General features: G+C 39.4%; 1 protein-coding gene across 1 annotated transcript; it reads left to right on the top strand.

The window, feature by feature from the left end:
- Window positions 1-14,355: 14,355 nt before the first annotated feature.
- Window positions 14,356-17,970, top strand: pou4f2 (POU class 4 homeobox 2). Its single transcript, XM_084715139.1, has 2 exons — window positions 14,356-15,210; window positions 15,519-17,970. The coding sequence occupies exons 1-2, from the start codon at window positions 14,989-14,991 to the stop codon at window positions 16,449-16,451; spliced, it is 1,155 nt and encodes a 384-aa protein (XP_084571265.1). The 5' UTR covers window positions 14,356-14,988; the 3' UTR covers window positions 16,452-17,970.
- Window positions 17,971-18,870: the final 900 nt, after the last annotated feature.

Below are 18,870 nucleotides of genomic sequence, written 5' to 3'. Positions count from 1 at the left end.
AACTGACATTGTCTTTAAAGAGACAGCTCACCCCAAAAAACAAAAACACATATTTTTCCTTTTACCTACAGTGCTATTTAACTATCTGGATTGTTTTGGTGTGAGTTTTAGAGATATCGGCTGTAGAGATGATTGTATATAATGGAACTAGATGGCATTTGGTTTGTGCTTGAAGCGTGAAAAGATACATTTGAAAAACTTGGCAGCAATGTCTTCTTCCAGATATCATGATCTGGTTACTCCAAATAACCTACAGACCTTGTTGTGAGCAGTTTCATGTAGATACTACTTTTCTTTCTACCAAGCTACACCTGCAATCATAGGCGCATTGAGCGAGATTCAGGAGGCTCACTGAACCAATATAGGGATCTAAATATTACAATTTTTTATATATATATATATGTAATAACAGAGAATTAACACTTTATTGGAATACCTTGCTCTACAACTATAAGTATTATTATTTAGATAAAACACTGATTCTGGTCTAATACTGTGGTAGCCTGCATGGACTCTCTTACATGCAGAACCAGGACAAGCAAAGAAGGAGAGGTTACATGTTTTTCAGTTCAACACCATTGCCTTGAAAAAACTTTTTTACCAACCCCTCAGTCTTGTAACATATATGAAAAGTTTATCAATAACCCCGCAAGGCTCATCTCTGGAGAAATGCCAGCGGGTGGGATATGTGTCCGGTTTACTAACTGTGCAAGTTTCTATGGTAATTCTCATAATATTCCATCACTCATCGGGCATATTAGTCTGGATAACCCTAACCCTTTTTTTGTGAACCCCCACCCCATCAAGTTCGAAATGTGCCTTTGCCACCAACTGTATGTGGTGTGGTGCAGAAGTAAGCGTGCATCTGCTCACGGACGAGAGGCTTGCACTTGTGACAGTGCAGGATGTAAACAGTAATGACATCATCCTTGGCTGAGCTTTGACGTAAACTAGCGCACTAAGCTAGCACAGTGTTACAACTGGCGGGTGTAGTTTGGTAGAAAGAAAATAGTTCCTACATGAAACTGCTCATAACAAGGTCTGCGGCAGAATTATCATAGTTTTCTATTTTGCGTTAGTTTTTGTTTTTATTTAATTTTTATTTTTTATTCGGTTTAGTTTCAGTTAGTTTCCAGAGTGGGGTTGCTCAATCCAGTTTTGCTTTTATTATGGAAATATGTTTAGTTTTAGTTAAATCTGTATTAGATTCAGCGTCATGTGGGGAGTATTTGGGCAAGATTAAAGAAGTCCAGAAAAGGCATTACAATACAAACACATCACTTCCACAACACCACGACACTAATTTAGTATTTTTGTTAGTATAAAATACCACTTCAGATAGTTTTATTTATTGTTTATTTTGTTTTAGTTTAGCCATAGTTTCAGGTCATGATTTCTGGAGAGAGCTTACTGTTGAGTTTTTCTGATGTATTTTCTTGGAGACCTGAGCATTACAAGTCGAGTACCATCAAGTTTCATTATATTCAAGAGAAAGCAGACATCTCTACGGCTGATATCAAATTCCAGCAGCTCACAACCAGAAAATCAAGGCTGATAAATAGCCATTCTGGTAAAAGGAAAAGTGTGTATTTTTGATTTAGGGGTGAACTGTCTCTTTAAGTATCACCTCCACAGTTTTAGAATTTAAAAAGTGAGCCAATACACTAATTACTAATTATACCTGGGTTCATCCATATCATACAGTTCATAATAATATCAGTATGAAAATAAATATGATAAAAATGGTGGAGTTACTTCTAGAACAGGGGGCTACTTCAGATGTGTGGAAGTGGTTTGGTTACAACGGACAAGAAACGACAGTAATATGTAAGAAGTACAAGAAAACTGTTACAACAGAAGGGACAATACAACAAATTTATTTCACCACCTCAAGCAGGAGCTCCTGGTTCAGTAGGAAGAGAGACAAAAATCCCAGGAGTAGAGCTCAACAGCTATTCTGAGTCCTAAACCAACTATAATCCTAAATATTCTGTGATATCATCAGGATTATCACTATTGCAGACATTCCCTGAAATATTATGATATCATTTCAGGGCCACGTCACCCACCCCTAATTACACATCATTTAAATCAGTTCAATGTCAATACTTGAAGCTTTCGAGGTACGCATCAAGGGCCAGTCTAAGGAGGCCCCATGCAGCACGATTAAATCTAAATATGCTGACTCCTCCACTGTTTGTTTGTTTATTGAGGCAAGTCAGGGGGTGTTCTGAGCCTCAGAACTGCATTTAAAGCTGATCTGGCTCCTTCAGACATTGCTGCATCCGACTTCCTGTTGTCGACTCGCAGTTGCCACGGAAAAATTGCTGCTGCAGCCTTAGACAACCTACAGCACTTTGTATGCCGAAAGAAAAGAGTTAATTAGAAATACAAATTCTCCCAGATTGTTATTAATGGGAACTGTAGAGTAAGCAACACATATTTTGTGCCCATAAGTAATTCTCAGGTATCTTTGATCTGTGGCCCACAGCGGATGCTGCTGCGTGCCGCTGTCTGGCTTCTGGGACTCTGCCAGTGCCAGACATCTGGCTACTTTGTTATCATTGGCTGATCTGCTCCCGGGAGGGCACTCTTGTGACACCAGGCAGAGAGTGTCCTGGCAAGGAAAATTATCAGCACATTTTGAGTGGATTAGAGTTCCAAAGTGGTCTTCAAATCTCTACAGGGGTCTGGTGAGCCATGCTCTACTGGGGGTTCCTCAGGGCTCTGTTTTGACAACACTGTTGATTTGAAAGGCAGCGAGGGTACAGCTCCCACTGTTGCATCACAGGTTTCAGGCAACATCTTAGGAAGTGAAAAAAAGCCCCCCAATTATGATCTGTCAGATGTAGACAGGGGAAAATGCACCAAAGACTTCCCTTGATTAGCGTGGAGATTCTGAGTAGCGGCAAATGTTTGTACTAGAGTGCTGTATGTCGTTTATACTCCAGTGTCATATCTGGCAAAAACGTATTAAGTCTGCATTTGTTTTTACTGACTAATGCAGTTTTGTTGTTCCTTCAAATTCTGCAACGGTGAGATTTTCAGTCACGTTCATAATACCTTTGCCTTGAGCTTTTTTAACTCTAAAGGAGTTAAATATGACTCCATCTCAAAGGTTGTGTCTGACAATCCATCATACAAAACACTTGTTTAGAGGTCAAAGGAAAGAATGCTGCATAAGCACTGGCTTAGTGGAAGAAAAAAAGCCATGATGTGACAATCTGAACCTTATTCACAGGATTGATTGAGGTATCGTGTCTTCTGCCTTTTTTCTCTTGGCGTTTCCATTTGTGAATACAAAGCTGCGGTGACCCATAAATATTACATGGTGTGGAGATGCAAAGCAGGAATTAATGACTGGGGTGTGTGTGTGAGAGAGCGTGTGTATGGCAGGTCCCTATGGGATTCTGCTTAGACAGGCGGGCATGGTGAGGGTGTGGTCTCTCTCTCTGTCTCGCTCTCTCTCTCTCTCTCACACACACACACACACACAATGTAGATTTTTTTTTCTACACATCTCCACTGGGCTGCATGATTTTTGGCCGGTGTGCTAACCTGCCTGTCAGTGGCTCTGTGGTCGTCCACCGTTTCAGCTCATTGTTTTCACTCAGTTTCTCACTTAACTCTCACCAGTTATTATGCACAGAAAGAGGACTGAAGCAATTTAACAGAACTGAATAGTCATTTATCAATTATCCAAATGACAGGAGTTTTTGATAACTTGTATTAATAAATTCAATCATTTAAAAAAAACATAGGTGACAAACGATTTCCAATTTCAGCTTCTCAAGTGTGAGAACTGGCTACTTTTCTCTGTTTAATAGATTATCTTTAGGTTCTGGACTGTTGGTCTGGAAACTCTTAATGGGTGTTTTTCCTTATTTTTCTGAAAGTTTACAATCAATAAGTTTATTAGTAAAATAATAAAGGGGTTAACTGATAATGAAAAATAATTGTTGGCTGAAGCCCTAATATTGATTATTATGATTGCATTGTGCAAAGTTCTGACATCTAATATCTCAAAAGTGACTTGATAACTGATTAATCAGTTAAGTCATTTTCAATTAGAAATGACAAATATTGTCTAGTTACAACTTCTCAATTATGAGGATTTGGTGATTTTCTTTGCCTTATGTGGTGGTGAACTGCATATTTTTGAGGTTTGGACTGTTGTATAGACAAAACGACCAACCTAAAACCATCTTCTTGGGCTTTAGGAAATTCTGTCAACTATTAAATGAATCACTAACTATATTGATAATTGAGTTTGGGTAAAAAAAATGATAATAATTTGATAACAAAATGCCTAAAAACAGTAGACATGTTATAAATATTGTTGAATTGTTAAGTCACATCCCATATGTTTCCAGCAATGTTCTAACGCAGCGAAATCCGTAATTAATTCAGTGTAGTGGTTCAGATACTGTGCCTTTAAGTCATTTTCAGGTTAAAAAAAAAAGCCAAATATCATCTGGTTCCAGCTACTCAGTTATGAGAATTTGCTATTTTTCATCGTCTTATCTGACTGGCACAGATTACTCAGTTAATCTATTATGTCCAAATTCTCCTATTTCAGCTTCTCAAATGTGAATGTTTTCTGGTTTCCTTAGTCGTCTATGACAGTAAATTGAATATATTTGGATTGCTGACAAAAGAGGATGTTTGAAGAAGTCACCTTGGCTTTGGGAATTGTGCTTGGGCTTTACCAAAAAACTAATCATGAACAGATTAACCATAATGAAAATAATTGTTAGTTGCAGCTCTGTTGTAAATTGAACGTTTTGGACTATTGTAAATGAGGAATCTGAAGATATAACCTTGGGCTTTAGATGATTTTTACATTCACTTAAATGGGCATTATTCACTCAAGAATATAATCAGCAGTTTAACTGGTACTGAAAACAGTCATTAGTTGCAGCACTACTCTTCATTATTCACAAACATACACACCATTTATTCATTTGTGCTCAATAAGCACATGATGCAGCATGAAGAGTATGAACCAAGTTGTGGCTCAAGTTCTAACTACATACTGCATCCCAAACGTTGTCATAAAACATAGCTAACATGTGATCAGGGCATTCTGAGGTAATGACAAAGTAGTTACTTGAGGTTACAAGAAAGAGACAGACAAAAAGAAAAGTACAAAGAAAAAAAAGACAGAGAGACAGAGAGAGAGAGACAGGGAGAGAGTGAGATCAGCTTTTCCTCTCTGCTTAGCATGATGAATCGGTTGAGGAGGGGCCACTTGACACCTGTCACCTAACCAGCCAGGCACAATTACCTCCAGGGGGAGGACGGGGGACTTGCTAGGGAGTTGTGCATAGCTCCCAGTGAAATAGACGAGCGTTTGAAGATCATTAGTGTTACAGGCCCTGTCTTCGTGGCCCTGTCCAACCTCCTGAATGGCTGGCTTTGATCACCGTGCTGCGTTTTTGTCAATAGTATGGGTACACCGCATAAATTATAAAGTTATACACACAAAGTCAGCAGGTAAAACGCCACAATCAATTTCTGTTTCGGCCACAGATGGGGCAGCTGATTGCAGGTAATGAGCGTCATCAGCGCTCCGCAGCCAATAATGTGCTGTGGCCGAGCTCTCATGTTGCTATCATGTTCAAGCCAATGGCTTGGCAGAATGGCACTCACATGTTTCAACAACAAGAAAAATTCAATGTAAAGCTATTCAGAAAAGATCTCCGTCTTGTTGACATGTGAACTCAGATCTCTTCTATTGTCTGTGGTGGAGAAATGAGTCTAATGTCACTGTTATGTACAGTATCTGATCTGTGTATTTTAAATAAACAGAATTTAAAGGTAAAACAGAGAGGCAATCCAGGCCATTAAAAAAAATAAGTGGTAACAACAAAGCAGGGAAAAACTGAACATGTCAACATGTTTTGACCACTGCAGGTCTCCATCAAGGCTTTGAACAAACAAATGCACTTACATAATAGCACCAGCAAATGAGAGGCAATCACATGACCCAGATAAACATAACAGGTGAAACAAACGAAACACAAACATGAAATGACACACAGAAAAAAATATTTTAAGGTTAATTTGAAACAAACAAACAAAAAAAAAAAATCAAGTTTTGATCACATTTTATTTAACAATTTGCTAATAAGACATACGCCTTACTTTGTACCAAATTAGACAAAGACTAAAAAACATAACGTTCTTTATTAGACAGTAGTTATATCCTAATTAGACACAATAAAAGAGAAATTATGGACACATTAGAACTGAACTGTTCTGTAAACTATAGTGTATTATCTACCACTGTTAGACCCTTATTAGGCTGTGGAGTCGCCCACAGAAAAAAAGGTTCCTCTACCTCTATTATTTTGGCCTTTACTTGGTAGATCTGATATACTCATTGTTTTTAAATGGATATGTAGCAGATATATGATTTCATTTTAATTTACTGTACAGTTCTATCGCAGTGTGTCCCTAATCAGCCTCTAATTAAGTCTAATAAGGGCTAACTGTGGGAAATAATACACTTCTATTTACAGTGCAGCTCTGTTGTCATATCTTCCTAATTACACTGTAACAAAGTCTAATAAGGGTCTAAGAGTTGGAAGTCCACTTTAATTTACAGTACAGTTCTGCTATAATGTGTACCTAATTATACTATAAGAAATGGTTTTAATGGTCTAAAGGTCCTTTTTATAAAGTCTATATCTAAAAGTCTAATTAAAAGTCTCGGACTGTCTAAAAATTGACATATTATTTCTAGATTTTCTAATTTGTTAGAAAGAACGGCTTGTTGTTTTATTGATGTAGCATTAGACTACGGTGTCTAATTAGGGTTTAACTGTCTAACAAAGGGCATATTGTTCGAGATTTTGTCTAATTAGTTTAAAGTGTGGCCTGTTACGTCTTATTAGTGTACTGTGAAATAAAGTGTGACACAAGTTTTATAGGGGGTTGAATATGCTTTTACAGTCTGACAGTGTGAGGCAGGTAAAATAATCTGAGGCTGTTAAAGAGGAAGTTAACCTTGTAATGTTTTAAAGCCTTTAAATAAAATATAATGTACTGTAAATTTTGAGTTGTGATGAATAATAAATGCTGTATATTTGCTATATATAGGTAAGAACTCTTCAAAAACGTACAGGAACATCAATTTTACTTGGTTGACCTGATGTAAATATGGGAATTTAGAGAGAGAAGGTATGAACAAAAACTTGATGTTGGAAATTTTCATATATATATATAGGTTGAAGGACAGTTCAATATGAACAGTATAGAAGAGTTCACAGATCACAAACATTCAGATGTGTCACACACTGCAGCAGCGTACGCTCTTAAGTATTGTGTTTGGCAGTGCACTGCAGCGGTTTCAGTGCAGAAAAATGATCATTATAGCTGATGAGGCAAGGGCTCCGAATGATGACAGTGTGACAGCAGTGAGCTTTTTAATTTGTCGGATCAGATTGTGACATGCTCCATCACAGGACGGAGGAAATCTTTTCATTTGTGCAGAAGAAAGGGGGAAAGGAGGTCAATTAGCATCAACCATTAGACAACCCAGTGACAAGCAATATATTACCGCGTGGGACAGTCAAACTAATGAGAGAGGCAGAAGAAATGTTCATTCAGGTTGGACAGAATCCTGCAATCATCTTGCTACATTAATCACTTGTATAGCACTTGACATACGCATTCTTTATAGTCGCACGCTCCAAAGTGTAACTCCTCGTATACGCTGCCTTCCTTGCCATCACGTTTGTTGTCATATGAGGTCAGGTTTACTCAAAGGAACGTCTGTTATGTCAAACGTTATCCTACAGAACCACGTGCATCAATGCTCTACATCAACTGCATGCAGGTTACAGTCATTCACACTTTATTGCATACATTTGAGAGTTTTTATTGTTTTGTCATTTTTCAAGGTTGATCAGTCAAATCTGGAGGATATTTTATCAGCTGTGTGAATGGCCACATTGTATTAAAGACCACAAAGGCTTCCACTAATATGATCTTTGCCAAAAGCACCACGAGAGAAAGAATCTCATTTTATCAGAAGAGACAATCTCAAAGCGAGGATTTTTTCTTTTTCTTTGCCAGCCTTTATTTGACTGGCTGTCAGGTATGGCGCGCCTGTCTTGATATTGATCTGCAGTACCTAAAGGTATGTGACATCATTATGAGGCTTGACCTTATCATCTGCTGCCCTGCAGCCCATAGGCAGGGCTGGGCCAGAATCTAATGTCTCCCCCCGCCCCAAAGGTTGGTACCTGCTGGTGCGTAATAGGGAAATTGGCGATGGTGTTATTTGTTTTCCTGACCTCATGGCACACCTCACTCTCAAGGCCTCTAATCAGTCATGGCCTGAGGTTGGCTTCACTACTAACCTAGATCAGCTGACTGCTATTGGTTATCATACTGTAGTCAACACGAGTGAGAATACTGGCATAATAGTACTGAGAAATATGGAGATACTGTCTAGTATCTCCTGACTGAATGTTCATGCTAAATATGCACGATCTTTTTCAGTTCTGTTCTGAAACCTGAATCTGGATATTTGCTGATACTGATACCAATACTGATACTATTTTTTCTTGATTATAATTAGCCTAATATTATTATTATTATTATCATCATTATTATTACAACAATCATGTTACATTACAACAGGTTCATGGTCCAGTTCAAATGCTGCTTGTAAGTCTAACTCAGATTCTTGGAGACAAAAAAATATGGGGACTATTGGATATCTTTGTATAACTGTTTAATTAACAATTAACTCATTATTTTATGCCACAACAATTAGACTATGGGCTTAAAATTGCATTATTACATACTTAAAATCCATAAAAACGTCAAACTATGAAATCTGAATCAATCCATGGATCAGTGGCATCAGTCCGATATCCAGTGAGTGAATTATGTCAGTATTAGCACCTGATACCGATCTGATCAGTCCCAGCTCTAGTTTATATTGAGCAATTGTACAAAACCCTGATTGTGTTCAGTGCCAACATTTAAAAGAAATGTTCCCTGTCTGCAAGTTTCAGCAAGCTTAAGATCATGGTTATGGGTACATAAAGTATGGTTGAGCTTTGGCAACTAAAGCACAGCTGAAAACAGAGCTGAACTAATCAATATTTCTATATGAACAACAATTAAATGGCTTTGTGTAATGTGAGAGCTGATAATTGTAGTGACTAATAGATTCTGCGGCTCTCCTCAGCTCTATGGAGCATTTTAGTTTCTTTCAGTTTATGTTTATTCAGTTTGACTTCACTGTTTCGGTTCACTCTCACCATTCTCATCAGCAGTGTGAGCAGCAAGTAGACTGATCAGGTCCAATATCGTTATCAAGTGCCGATACTGATGTAATTCACTTATCGGATACTGGACTGATGTCACTAATCCACGTACCAATCCAGATCCCATAGTCTGATATTTTAATAATTAGAAATATATAATAATACAAGTTTAGGCCACAGAAAAATACGAGCACAAATTAATTACGTAGCAACTAAACAGACGTCCAGTAATACCAATATGAATCATTAAGCTGCTGTAATGCAACATGAGACAGCAATTAAGTGAGCTAGTAATAGCTCACTAACTTAGTTTGAATATATTTTAATTTTAGTCTTGAAACACAGAAGAGAAACCTAGCACCTTGTGAATAAAGCTAACATCCTGAGGGGTGGTTGATGCATTGTAAAACGGTACCAGTTTCATTAAGCAAATAGTATCGACATTCTTACTGGCAGATATCCAAATCCAGGAATCCAATCAGAATTCAAAAAAACTTGTTTGGTGCATTTCTAGCACCAAGCAGCTGTCTTCAGACAGACAAAGCTAGCAACTAACTAGTAGCAGTTAGTAGTTAATGAAGCTTTAATATTAGGGGAACATCACAGTTGTGGTTAAAGAAGCGAAAGGCGGATGCTCCCATAGCTCTGTTGGTAGAGTGTTTGCCCCATGTACCGAGACTGTTGGTCCTCTGCAGCGGCCGCTAGTTAAATTCCCGCCTGTGACCCATTTGCTGCATGTCATTCCCCCTCTCCTGTCATATCTTCAGCTGTCCCTGTCAAAATAAAGGCAAAAGCCCAAAAAATAATCTTAAAAAAAAGAGAGAAAGGTATTACTTGTTAGACTACAAAAACTCTCTTCCTTTGCATGAGGATGGGTTGCACTTTACAAAAAAAGGTTTACTGCTTCCTACATGCTTGGAAGGGGAGGGGGAAGCGAGCAGCATTCAGATGATAGCAATCTACAGCCTCACACTAGATGCCACAAAATCCTACACACTGGTCCTTTAATCCAGCAAACTGTGACATAAGAAAGTGTGCTGTCTGATTATTATCATCATTAAGTATTGTTTGATGATTGTATATTCTCGACCTTTTCCAATGCCATTTTCTTACTATGAAATCAATTGTTATTTTAAGAGGGCTAACTGGCAACATGCAATCACAATCTGCCTCAGAACTGGACTCCTAAACATGTCAGGTCTTATTGACTGTTTTAGAAGTGGCTATAATAAAATGTTACAGACAACCAAGCAGATCTGAATCAACCTACAAAAAGTAATTAGATTATCTTGAGAACTGTTGATGTTTTTATTTAGCCCCACACAGAGATCAAACAGAAACCCATCTCACAGTTTGTATACCAGCTGAGCTGCAATTCAAGTGCAGTTTTTTGAAACCTCTTTCATTATCTCAAGTGGTGAGCCACTTGTTCCCTCTGAGAGCTGCAGTACAGTGTGTGACATTTAGTAAATCCTGGAGGCTTCTACCTTTTGTTGTATGCATTTAAACAACACATTAAAGCCAGAAATGCTCCTCGTGGAATCTGTCACATTTCCCAGGTAAAGCAGATGAATAAATAAAGCAGCGCTGTTAGTGGCTGAAACGCACCCCCACCCTTTTTTTGTGTGATTTGCTGTTGCCTTGAGTTAGATCCTGATCTCTTTGTAGACCCTCTCCCAACAAGCATTGACCTTCTGCTCCGACATGTAAAGAGCTCCACAAGATCAGAAAAGGGAGGGGGAAGCTGTGAATAAAGGCATCACCACTGCGAGCAGCCAAGAGACTTCATCCACTTCACTCCACACTTCTCTCCCTCTCCTCTCCTCTGTCTCTCAGTGTAGCTTTATCTCTGTGTTCAGTCTAGGAGCGCAGATACCTTGTTGGCGGCACAAAGGAGCGGTTCTGTAATAAAAACAGCTGTCTCTGGTGGTCTCGGTGTAATTGGGATTGTTAACGTGGAGAGCTCCTGAGGGAGACTGAGAGGAGTATGTCTTTGTGTAAAGCACACAGACACCTCTGCAGCACTCCTTGATTCGGATGTAAGTAAGAGAGTGAGGAGGAAAAAAAGCAAACAAGTCACCTGAGTTATATCAAGCCTTGCTGCATGTGCTCCCTCTATTTTACTTGGGCTTTACTTTTATTTTTAGACAGTGCAGATTTATTTGTATGTAGTAAAGCTCCTTGAAGTGAGAGAAGTCTTTTTCTTGCACAATTCTTCTGAGGGTTTGTGTTTTTAAAGGCAAGGTATGCCTGCACCTTGCAATCTTTTTATGATAGCAACATGCCTCCAATTACTGCATCGGTGTGATGAGAAATTGAGGCCACAAATATTTAAAACTGGAAGGGCGTTTAGCTGACTATACAGTAAAAATTTAAAAAGTGTAAACGAAAGCGTCCCAACCTCAATGGTGTATGTCTTTCTCATTTATATTATATATTAAAATAAATATATTACAACAATTCCAAAAGCAATGTCTTTGGCGTGGGGCGTGAACTTCCTTTGGCCTCTGGCATGCCAGAAAATATTTGTATGTATAATTATAATTATAGTACAAGTCTTTTGGCTTTTGAATCAAAGTACTGTACAGAGTTTAATCAACTCATTAAATTAAGTTTTTAAAGAAAAAATGATTAGCATGTAGCTGTTAATATCTTAAGCTCATTGGACATGTTTTCTCATGTGCAGCTAAATTAATACCAAGTTTATTTAACTAGAAAAGTTTGTCTTGCATCATTACAAAATTACCTCAACTTGTCTTTTCAAATTCAATCAACGTAAAATTTTAAGACAGCCTATACACTGACTTTTTTTTTAAGTGTTCCTGTAAGCACTGTGTTTTAGTGCTGTTGATATCTTAAGCTTCTTTAACAAGTTTTCTCAAGTGCAACTAAATTAATATCAAGTTTATTTGACTTGAATCATTACAAAATTAGCACAACTTGTCCTTTCAAATTCAACTATTAAAACAAATTGTTTTTTTACAGTGTAAGCAAATACAAATTAAATATTTAAAAATGAAAAATATGTTACATGTTATTTAAAATCATTTCTATATTAGGCAAAAAAGGGCTGTGATTGTTTCTGGAATATCCAACATTGCCATTTAATTGTGTTTTCCATGGCAGGCCCTTCACAGATAATTCTGTTAATCAGTCTGACACACTGTCCTCCCTCAAACGTGAGAAAGCTGTTGGCAGAGGAAGTAAAAAGGCTTAGGTAGTTGTACATGAACACACTCACCAAAAGTGTTGAAAACGGTACTTCAAAGTCAATTGCTTTGGAGCAGCCCGGGCTGATTTATTTGACTTAAGATATACTTTTTTTTGTGTGTGTTTCATTGTGGATGAAAATTTCATACACCATTTTAGAGGTGGTGAAATATAAATGATTTCTTTAAAGTTTCATCATAAATCAGTCTGTCGGTATATGTGAGCAGACACTGATTGCTCCTTGATGTCTCCTGAGCCTGATCTCTTGTCTCCTGGTGTCTGGAGGTGGCTCCAGCAGCGCCTGTTGTCCCGCTGGGGAGGCAGGCAACATATTTCTGCAGCTGGGTGGCTCTCCCTCCTCTCTGTTGCAATGTAAAACTGCTATGCAGCAACACCAGCATGCTTTCTGTCGCAGCCGTGGAGACATATTAAATGTCTGTGTGCATCAAAACAACAAAAACAAAACAAAAACAAAAACGTGCAGGAAGTGATATCGAGTCGCTCACAAAGACCCGACGTATTCTACCGCCACGTTAACGCTACATCGGTAGCCTCGATTAAAATGCTTACAGACTTTTATTGGAGCGGTGCGCAGGCTGTGACCACATACCGGGGCGACGATGTGTTGCCTATAATTAGGATAAGATTACACTTGATAAACTGTACAGCAATTAATATAGAATCCTTAACATTATAGCGATTTATATTATTAACATATTTAAGGTGAAGAAGGAGTCAAAACACTATCTGTCAAAGACATTGATCACTGCTTCATAACTGCTACAAGCTGTCACACCTTCCTCTGTGTGTGTGTGCAATACGTGTGTGTAAAGAGAGAAAAGTGTTATGAAAAAATAGAGCCATAGAGGAGGAAAAAAAATCTAAGTTGCATTGTTTTGCATAAGAATACCGAGAGACTTAAATCCTATCAATTATCTCATCATATAGACATATTAAATAAACCAGAAAGCCCTTGTTAATTACAACAGTGATTAAATGTTTTAATTACGTTACCGATGATGTGGCTTAATTAGAGGGAAAGATAAGATAATAGCCTGTTATGACAAGTATATAGATCTGCCATTAGATAAAGCTAATTATTTTAAAAATCAACTATTATCGTATTAGTTCATTCAGTAACGAGTCCCGTTGCTGCGTGTATAAAATGATACAAATAGTGCAAAATAGATAATAATTTTCTGACAAAGTTTGCTCTGTGATTTCTGGTATTTTTCAAGATTAATAAATTTGCCATTGCAACAAAGTACAAAAAAAATTGCTGGCGATAGAATGAAACATTTTCTATAGCTGAAATTTAGATTTAAAAAATAATAATCTGAGTGGGGATTTTTTTGTACGACTTTTATTTTTACTTTAATTGTGATCATAGTAATATATATTTGACTTCACCGATAATAACTTTGATGTATTTTCACCTAAGTATGCATAGAGTGGAGCTGTCCATGGTCCTCAATGAAATCTGTTCAACAGTAAAATAATTTCAGGTGCAATAAATCGGAATTCAAAAAGTCTCTGAACTTCATAAAGACGTGGCGGTGGTAACGAGGTGTTGCTGATAAGAAGTAGAGTCATTTGAAATAAATGCCTTGTCGCAGACTGCCCATGCGCAGAGTCCCCAGCGGCGGCGGCGGTGGTGGTGGTGGCTAATGAAGAATAATAAATCATGAAAGGGTTTTTCAGGTACAGCTGAAAAGTGTGTGTGTGTGTGTGTGCGTGTGTGTGTGAGAGAGAGAGGGTGAGAGACTGAGAGAGCTGTAGAGGGAGAGAGAGGGTGTGTGTGAAGGAAAGAGAGAGAGTGTGTGTGTGTGTGAGGGAGAGAGAGAGGCGGAGAGAGACTCAGTCTGCCCTTCGCCTCAGAGCAGAGGCAGTTCGGGTCCCCGCAGCATTCAACGTAGTCGAAGAGGTACAGTACAGAGACTGTCACCGCCATTACTGCTCACTTACGGTCATTTCAAGACGGAAACTTTTGACAAAAAACCAAACAGATCAACGAAAGCGGCGGCAGTTTGAAGTATTTTGGAAATCCTAAGAGACGGAAAGAAACTTTTTTTTAATTTTTTTTTCTTGCGTCGTCTATGAGGAGTTCTGCCAAAAAAAAACAATCCAGGGCAAAAAAATATATTTATATAATAGGCCTACAAGGTGGAGACGGTTGATGGAGAAAAGGCAGAAAGGTTTTTTATTTTTTTGAACAATCGCGCCACAAGTCCAGAAAGGAAAAACGCGCTCAGTTGCATGGCTCGTCGGTGCCTGCGATAGGCTATCTCGCTTGCCAAAAAAGACCTCCATACCTCCGCTAGTAATAATAAATAGATGTGATAACTTCAGTGTTGGACGACCGTCTTCAGCCTACACTTTATTCGACAGCGACTTGAGATTCCTGCGAAGCAATTGGGCTTCAACTCCCGACCGAGGAGGCGGAGTCTTAACTTATTAAAAGGAACTTGCCGAGGCTTGGACGCCCGCAAATATGATGATGATGTCTCTGAACAGCAAGCAGCCTTTCGCCATGGCCCACACCAGCTTGCCCGAACCCAAGTACTCGTTGCATTCCTCTTCATCCTCCACTCTGACTTCCAATGCGCCCTCGTCCTCCTGCTCGTCCTCCCGACACAGCAGCACCATCATCAGCAGCAGCGGCAGCAGCAGCAGCTCGGAGGCGATGCGCAGAGCCTGTCTCCCAACCCCACCGGTACGTATTCTGCATAATCACTGCTTAAAGGCACATTTTGACAGCCCACTTTTTTGCTTGATGTTTTTTTCATGTCTGCACAGCAAATCACCCAACACCTCCATATTTTTTTCCTCTGCTCAACTTATGTATTCAGTCGGCTTTGCCTTTCATATTAATTTTTATGACCTGGGATGTTGCATGTGTCTTGTTTTGTGTGCTCCTTTTTTAGGATTTCTTTTTTTCACATTCTGGAAATGTTTTAAACCGAGGAGTGGAGGGAGAATTCCCTGCTGACAGTTATGTGTGCATTCTATTTGCAATTGCAGAGCAATATATTCGGAGGCTTGGATGAGAGTTTGTTGGCCCGGGCTGAAGCTCTAGCGGCGGTGGATATAGTCTCGCAGACCAAGAGCCACCACCACCCTCCACATCACAGTCCCTTCAAGCCGGACGCGACCTACCACACCATGAACACTCTCCCCTGCACCTCGTCTTCCTCCTCCTCCTCCTCGGTGCCTATTTCTCATCCGTCCGCCTTGGCTGGCCACCACCACCACCACCATCACCACCACCACCACCAGCCCCACCAGGCGCTGGAGGGGGACCTGCTGGACCACATCACCCCGGGACTGGCACTAGGAGCCATGGCAGGGCCGGATGGCTCGGTGGTTTCCACGCCTGCGCACCCTGCCCACATGGCGGGCATGAACCACATGCACCAGGCAGCCATCAACATGGCTCATGCCCACGGGCTACCGCCGCACATGGGCATGAGCGACGTGGACGCCGATCCCAGGGACTTGGAAGCCTTCGCGGAGAGGTTTAAGCAGAGACGGATCAAACTCGGGGTTACCCAGGCGGATGTAGGGTCAGCTTTAGCCAGCCTGAAGATTCCTGGGGTGGGCTCCCTCAGCCAAAGCACCATCTGCCGATTCGAGTCCCTCACGCTCTCTCACAACAACATGATCGCTTTGAAGCCCATCCTGCAAGCGTGGCTGGAAGAAGCCGAGAAATCGCACAGGGAGAAACTTAATAAACCTGAGTTGTTCAACGGCGCGGAGAAAAAGAGGAAGCGCACGTCAATAGCCGCGCCGGAGAAGAGATCACTGGAGGCCTATTTTGCCATTCAGCCGCGTCCCTCCTCGGAGAAAATCGCAGCGATCGCAGAGAAGCTGGACCTGAAAAAGAACGTGGTGCGGGTCTGGTTTTGCAACCAGCGACAGAAACAGAAACGAATGAAATACTCTGCATGCGTGTAAAAAAAAAAAACAAAAATCGCTTTAAACCTGCACCACCCCACGAAAAGACTTGGAACTGTTTAGAGACGATTTGTATCATATTTCCTATCTCACACCTTTTTTTCAATCATCGATGACTTTGTGCTTTGAACTTCGAAAAATTCCTAAAAATTGAACAATGACTGAGAAAACTCGAAAAAGAATCTCCCCACAGTCACGTCTTTTACTCGCTGAGAGGGGAAGATGTGGAGTCAAGTAAAGCATCGTTTGACAGAGCAAGTAAGAACACTGTTTCCACACTTACTATGCTTCACCTTTTTAATGTCAACGCAGTCTGACTTACAGGACTCTATATGCTTTAATTTTTACTTAGCCTGTAATTAATTTCCAATGAGGACAACTATAGTTTTACCCCAATGAAAATAGCGTTGTTATTTACACACATCAGCGGGGCTAGTTTAACGCAAAGCACTTGGTTGGTGACTATTGGTGTTTATATTTTTGGCTTATAGGATAAGCTACATTTTTTCCCTCTGAGTTCATGACGATGCAGTCTGATATTTATTCAGGGTCCATGAGGGGGAATTAAGAGGACAACACACTACTTTGGTCTTGAAAGCTAATATTAGATTTACTGCCAAATAACCCTCTGTAAAAAATTAATAATTTACTTGTCACACACTTCATTTTGTGTCTAAATGTGTAATTATTAATTCCACTTATTTTGTTATCATGTGTGATCAAAAAGTCAGGGATCTATTTTCAAGATACCCGGGGTTTGGACTTATTAAGGTAGGGTTGTTTTATTATTAGGCCTCAGTATGTGCAAATGTCGAAATAGTGACTCACTTGTAAGGATTTCACTGAATTTCGCAATTAAAAAAATATGATTTCACGCCGGCTGCAATAAGTTTACAATCCAGCGTGGGCCGGTATCTTATGAAGTATTTATTGAGTGAGGTCATGTTTACTTCATTATATATTTATTGGGATTCCCCCCCTCCTCGTTTTGCTTGAGAAAATCAAATTCTGACAGCAAGTTAAGCGTGTTGTTCTGGTTTTAAAGGGAAAACGACTGTGAAATAATACAGTCACGAATTTTAATTTAACGATTTCTAACATTTGAGATGGTACAATCGAGATATATATGAGATAGTATTCTCTTTTTAAATTATTTTATGTATGTTTTCTGCTATTTATTTGTATAAATATACGCGCATCATTATGAAGTCGTTGCTTGTTAAAAAATCACCTTGTTTAAGTAATGTTTTTTCTTGAAGAGAAAAAGAAACAGCTTCATGGAAGTATACGTGTACAATGTAAATATTTCATTGGAACCAGTCGATGCACATAAATATATCCGTACAGGTTTTTGCTGTATTGCTGTTTTAGCTGAGGTAACTTATTTCTGTAATGTATGTTGCTTTTTTGGTTCCTGGTTAAATAATCTATTAATTTATTTACATCCATGTAATTTTTAATTTATTTAATTATTGAACTGCAATATGTGTTTCATTAAAGAAAAAACTTTAACATTTAATCGGACGTTTTTCCATGACTGCACTGTGTAATGTGGCTCATCCAGACATATTAATATTCTTTTATTTATGCATCTATTTATTTATTGATTAGGAGGATGGGAACGGTTTAGCTGTGGGCTGCACAGCTTTTAAAAGACATCTTGTGGACTCTTTAAGCTTATATGACAACAAATATTGCCAGTATTTTTAAAGGTAACGTGACTTTGCTGTTACCAAAAGGTGTTGATCTGAGAAACAGCCATGAGCCCTGACTGTCACAGTGCCCATGAGCAAGACGCCACCCCCATCCTGAAACCAATCTGTTCACCTACTTTCACTAAAATGAAAATGTAAAATGGATTTAGAAATTGCTTCTTTTTTTTTTTTTGCATTAACACCGTCCTCCTCCTCCAGGCCTTCTCATAAAACAGGCCTTACAGGAGCCCCCTACTCCTTCTCCTTCTTCTTTTTCTCTATTCCATCAATGTTAAAGACACACGTGGCTCCTCCACACTGACTTGCTGCCAGCTTCTGCAGCTCACTGTTGCCTTACCTGAGAGCAAATGCTAATATTCTATTAGAGTCTAATCAGGGGGTCTATGGAGAGCTGGATGGGTCCCTGGAGCGCAGACTTGCCAGATGTCAGCCCGCCAGAAAAACAGCTCGCCTGCCAACGTGCCCGTCTCTATTTAAATACACACTCAAACATGCTTTCGTTCGTGCATGCGGGCAACACAGGCTTTGATGCAAAAAAAAAAAAAAAAAGCTTTGGTTCGAAGTTATGGTTAGATATGAGGAGAAGGAGGAGGGTATAAAAGAAAAAGAAAAAAAAAAAGAGGAGAGCGTTTTGAATGTCATGTCCACAGCAGAGTTGCTGTTTGTGGGCTTCAGGGCTGACTGGCTGCCTGGCTTGTTGAGCG

This window comes from Lutjanus erythropterus, chromosome 3 (genome assembly GCF_056507025.1).
Source record: "Lutjanus erythropterus isolate fLutEry1 chromosome 3, fLutEry1.hap2, whole genome shotgun sequence".
In the NCBI taxonomy this organism is placed as follows: Eukaryota; Metazoa; Chordata; class Actinopteri; order Lutjaniformes; family Lutjanidae; genus Lutjanus; species Lutjanus erythropterus.
This window is presented reverse-complemented; position numbering and strand designations above follow the sequence as displayed.

Excerpts from the sequence above, each read along its gene's own strand:
- pou4f2 (XM_084715139.1), top strand. The coding sequence starts at position 14,989 with ATGATGATGATGTCTCTGAACAGCAAGCAGCCTTTCGCCATGGCCCAC. Across the intron at positions 15,211-15,518 it reads CCTGTCTCCCAACCCCACCG|AGCAATATATTCGGAGGCTT; the intron begins GTACGTATTCTG and ends TTGCAATTGCAG.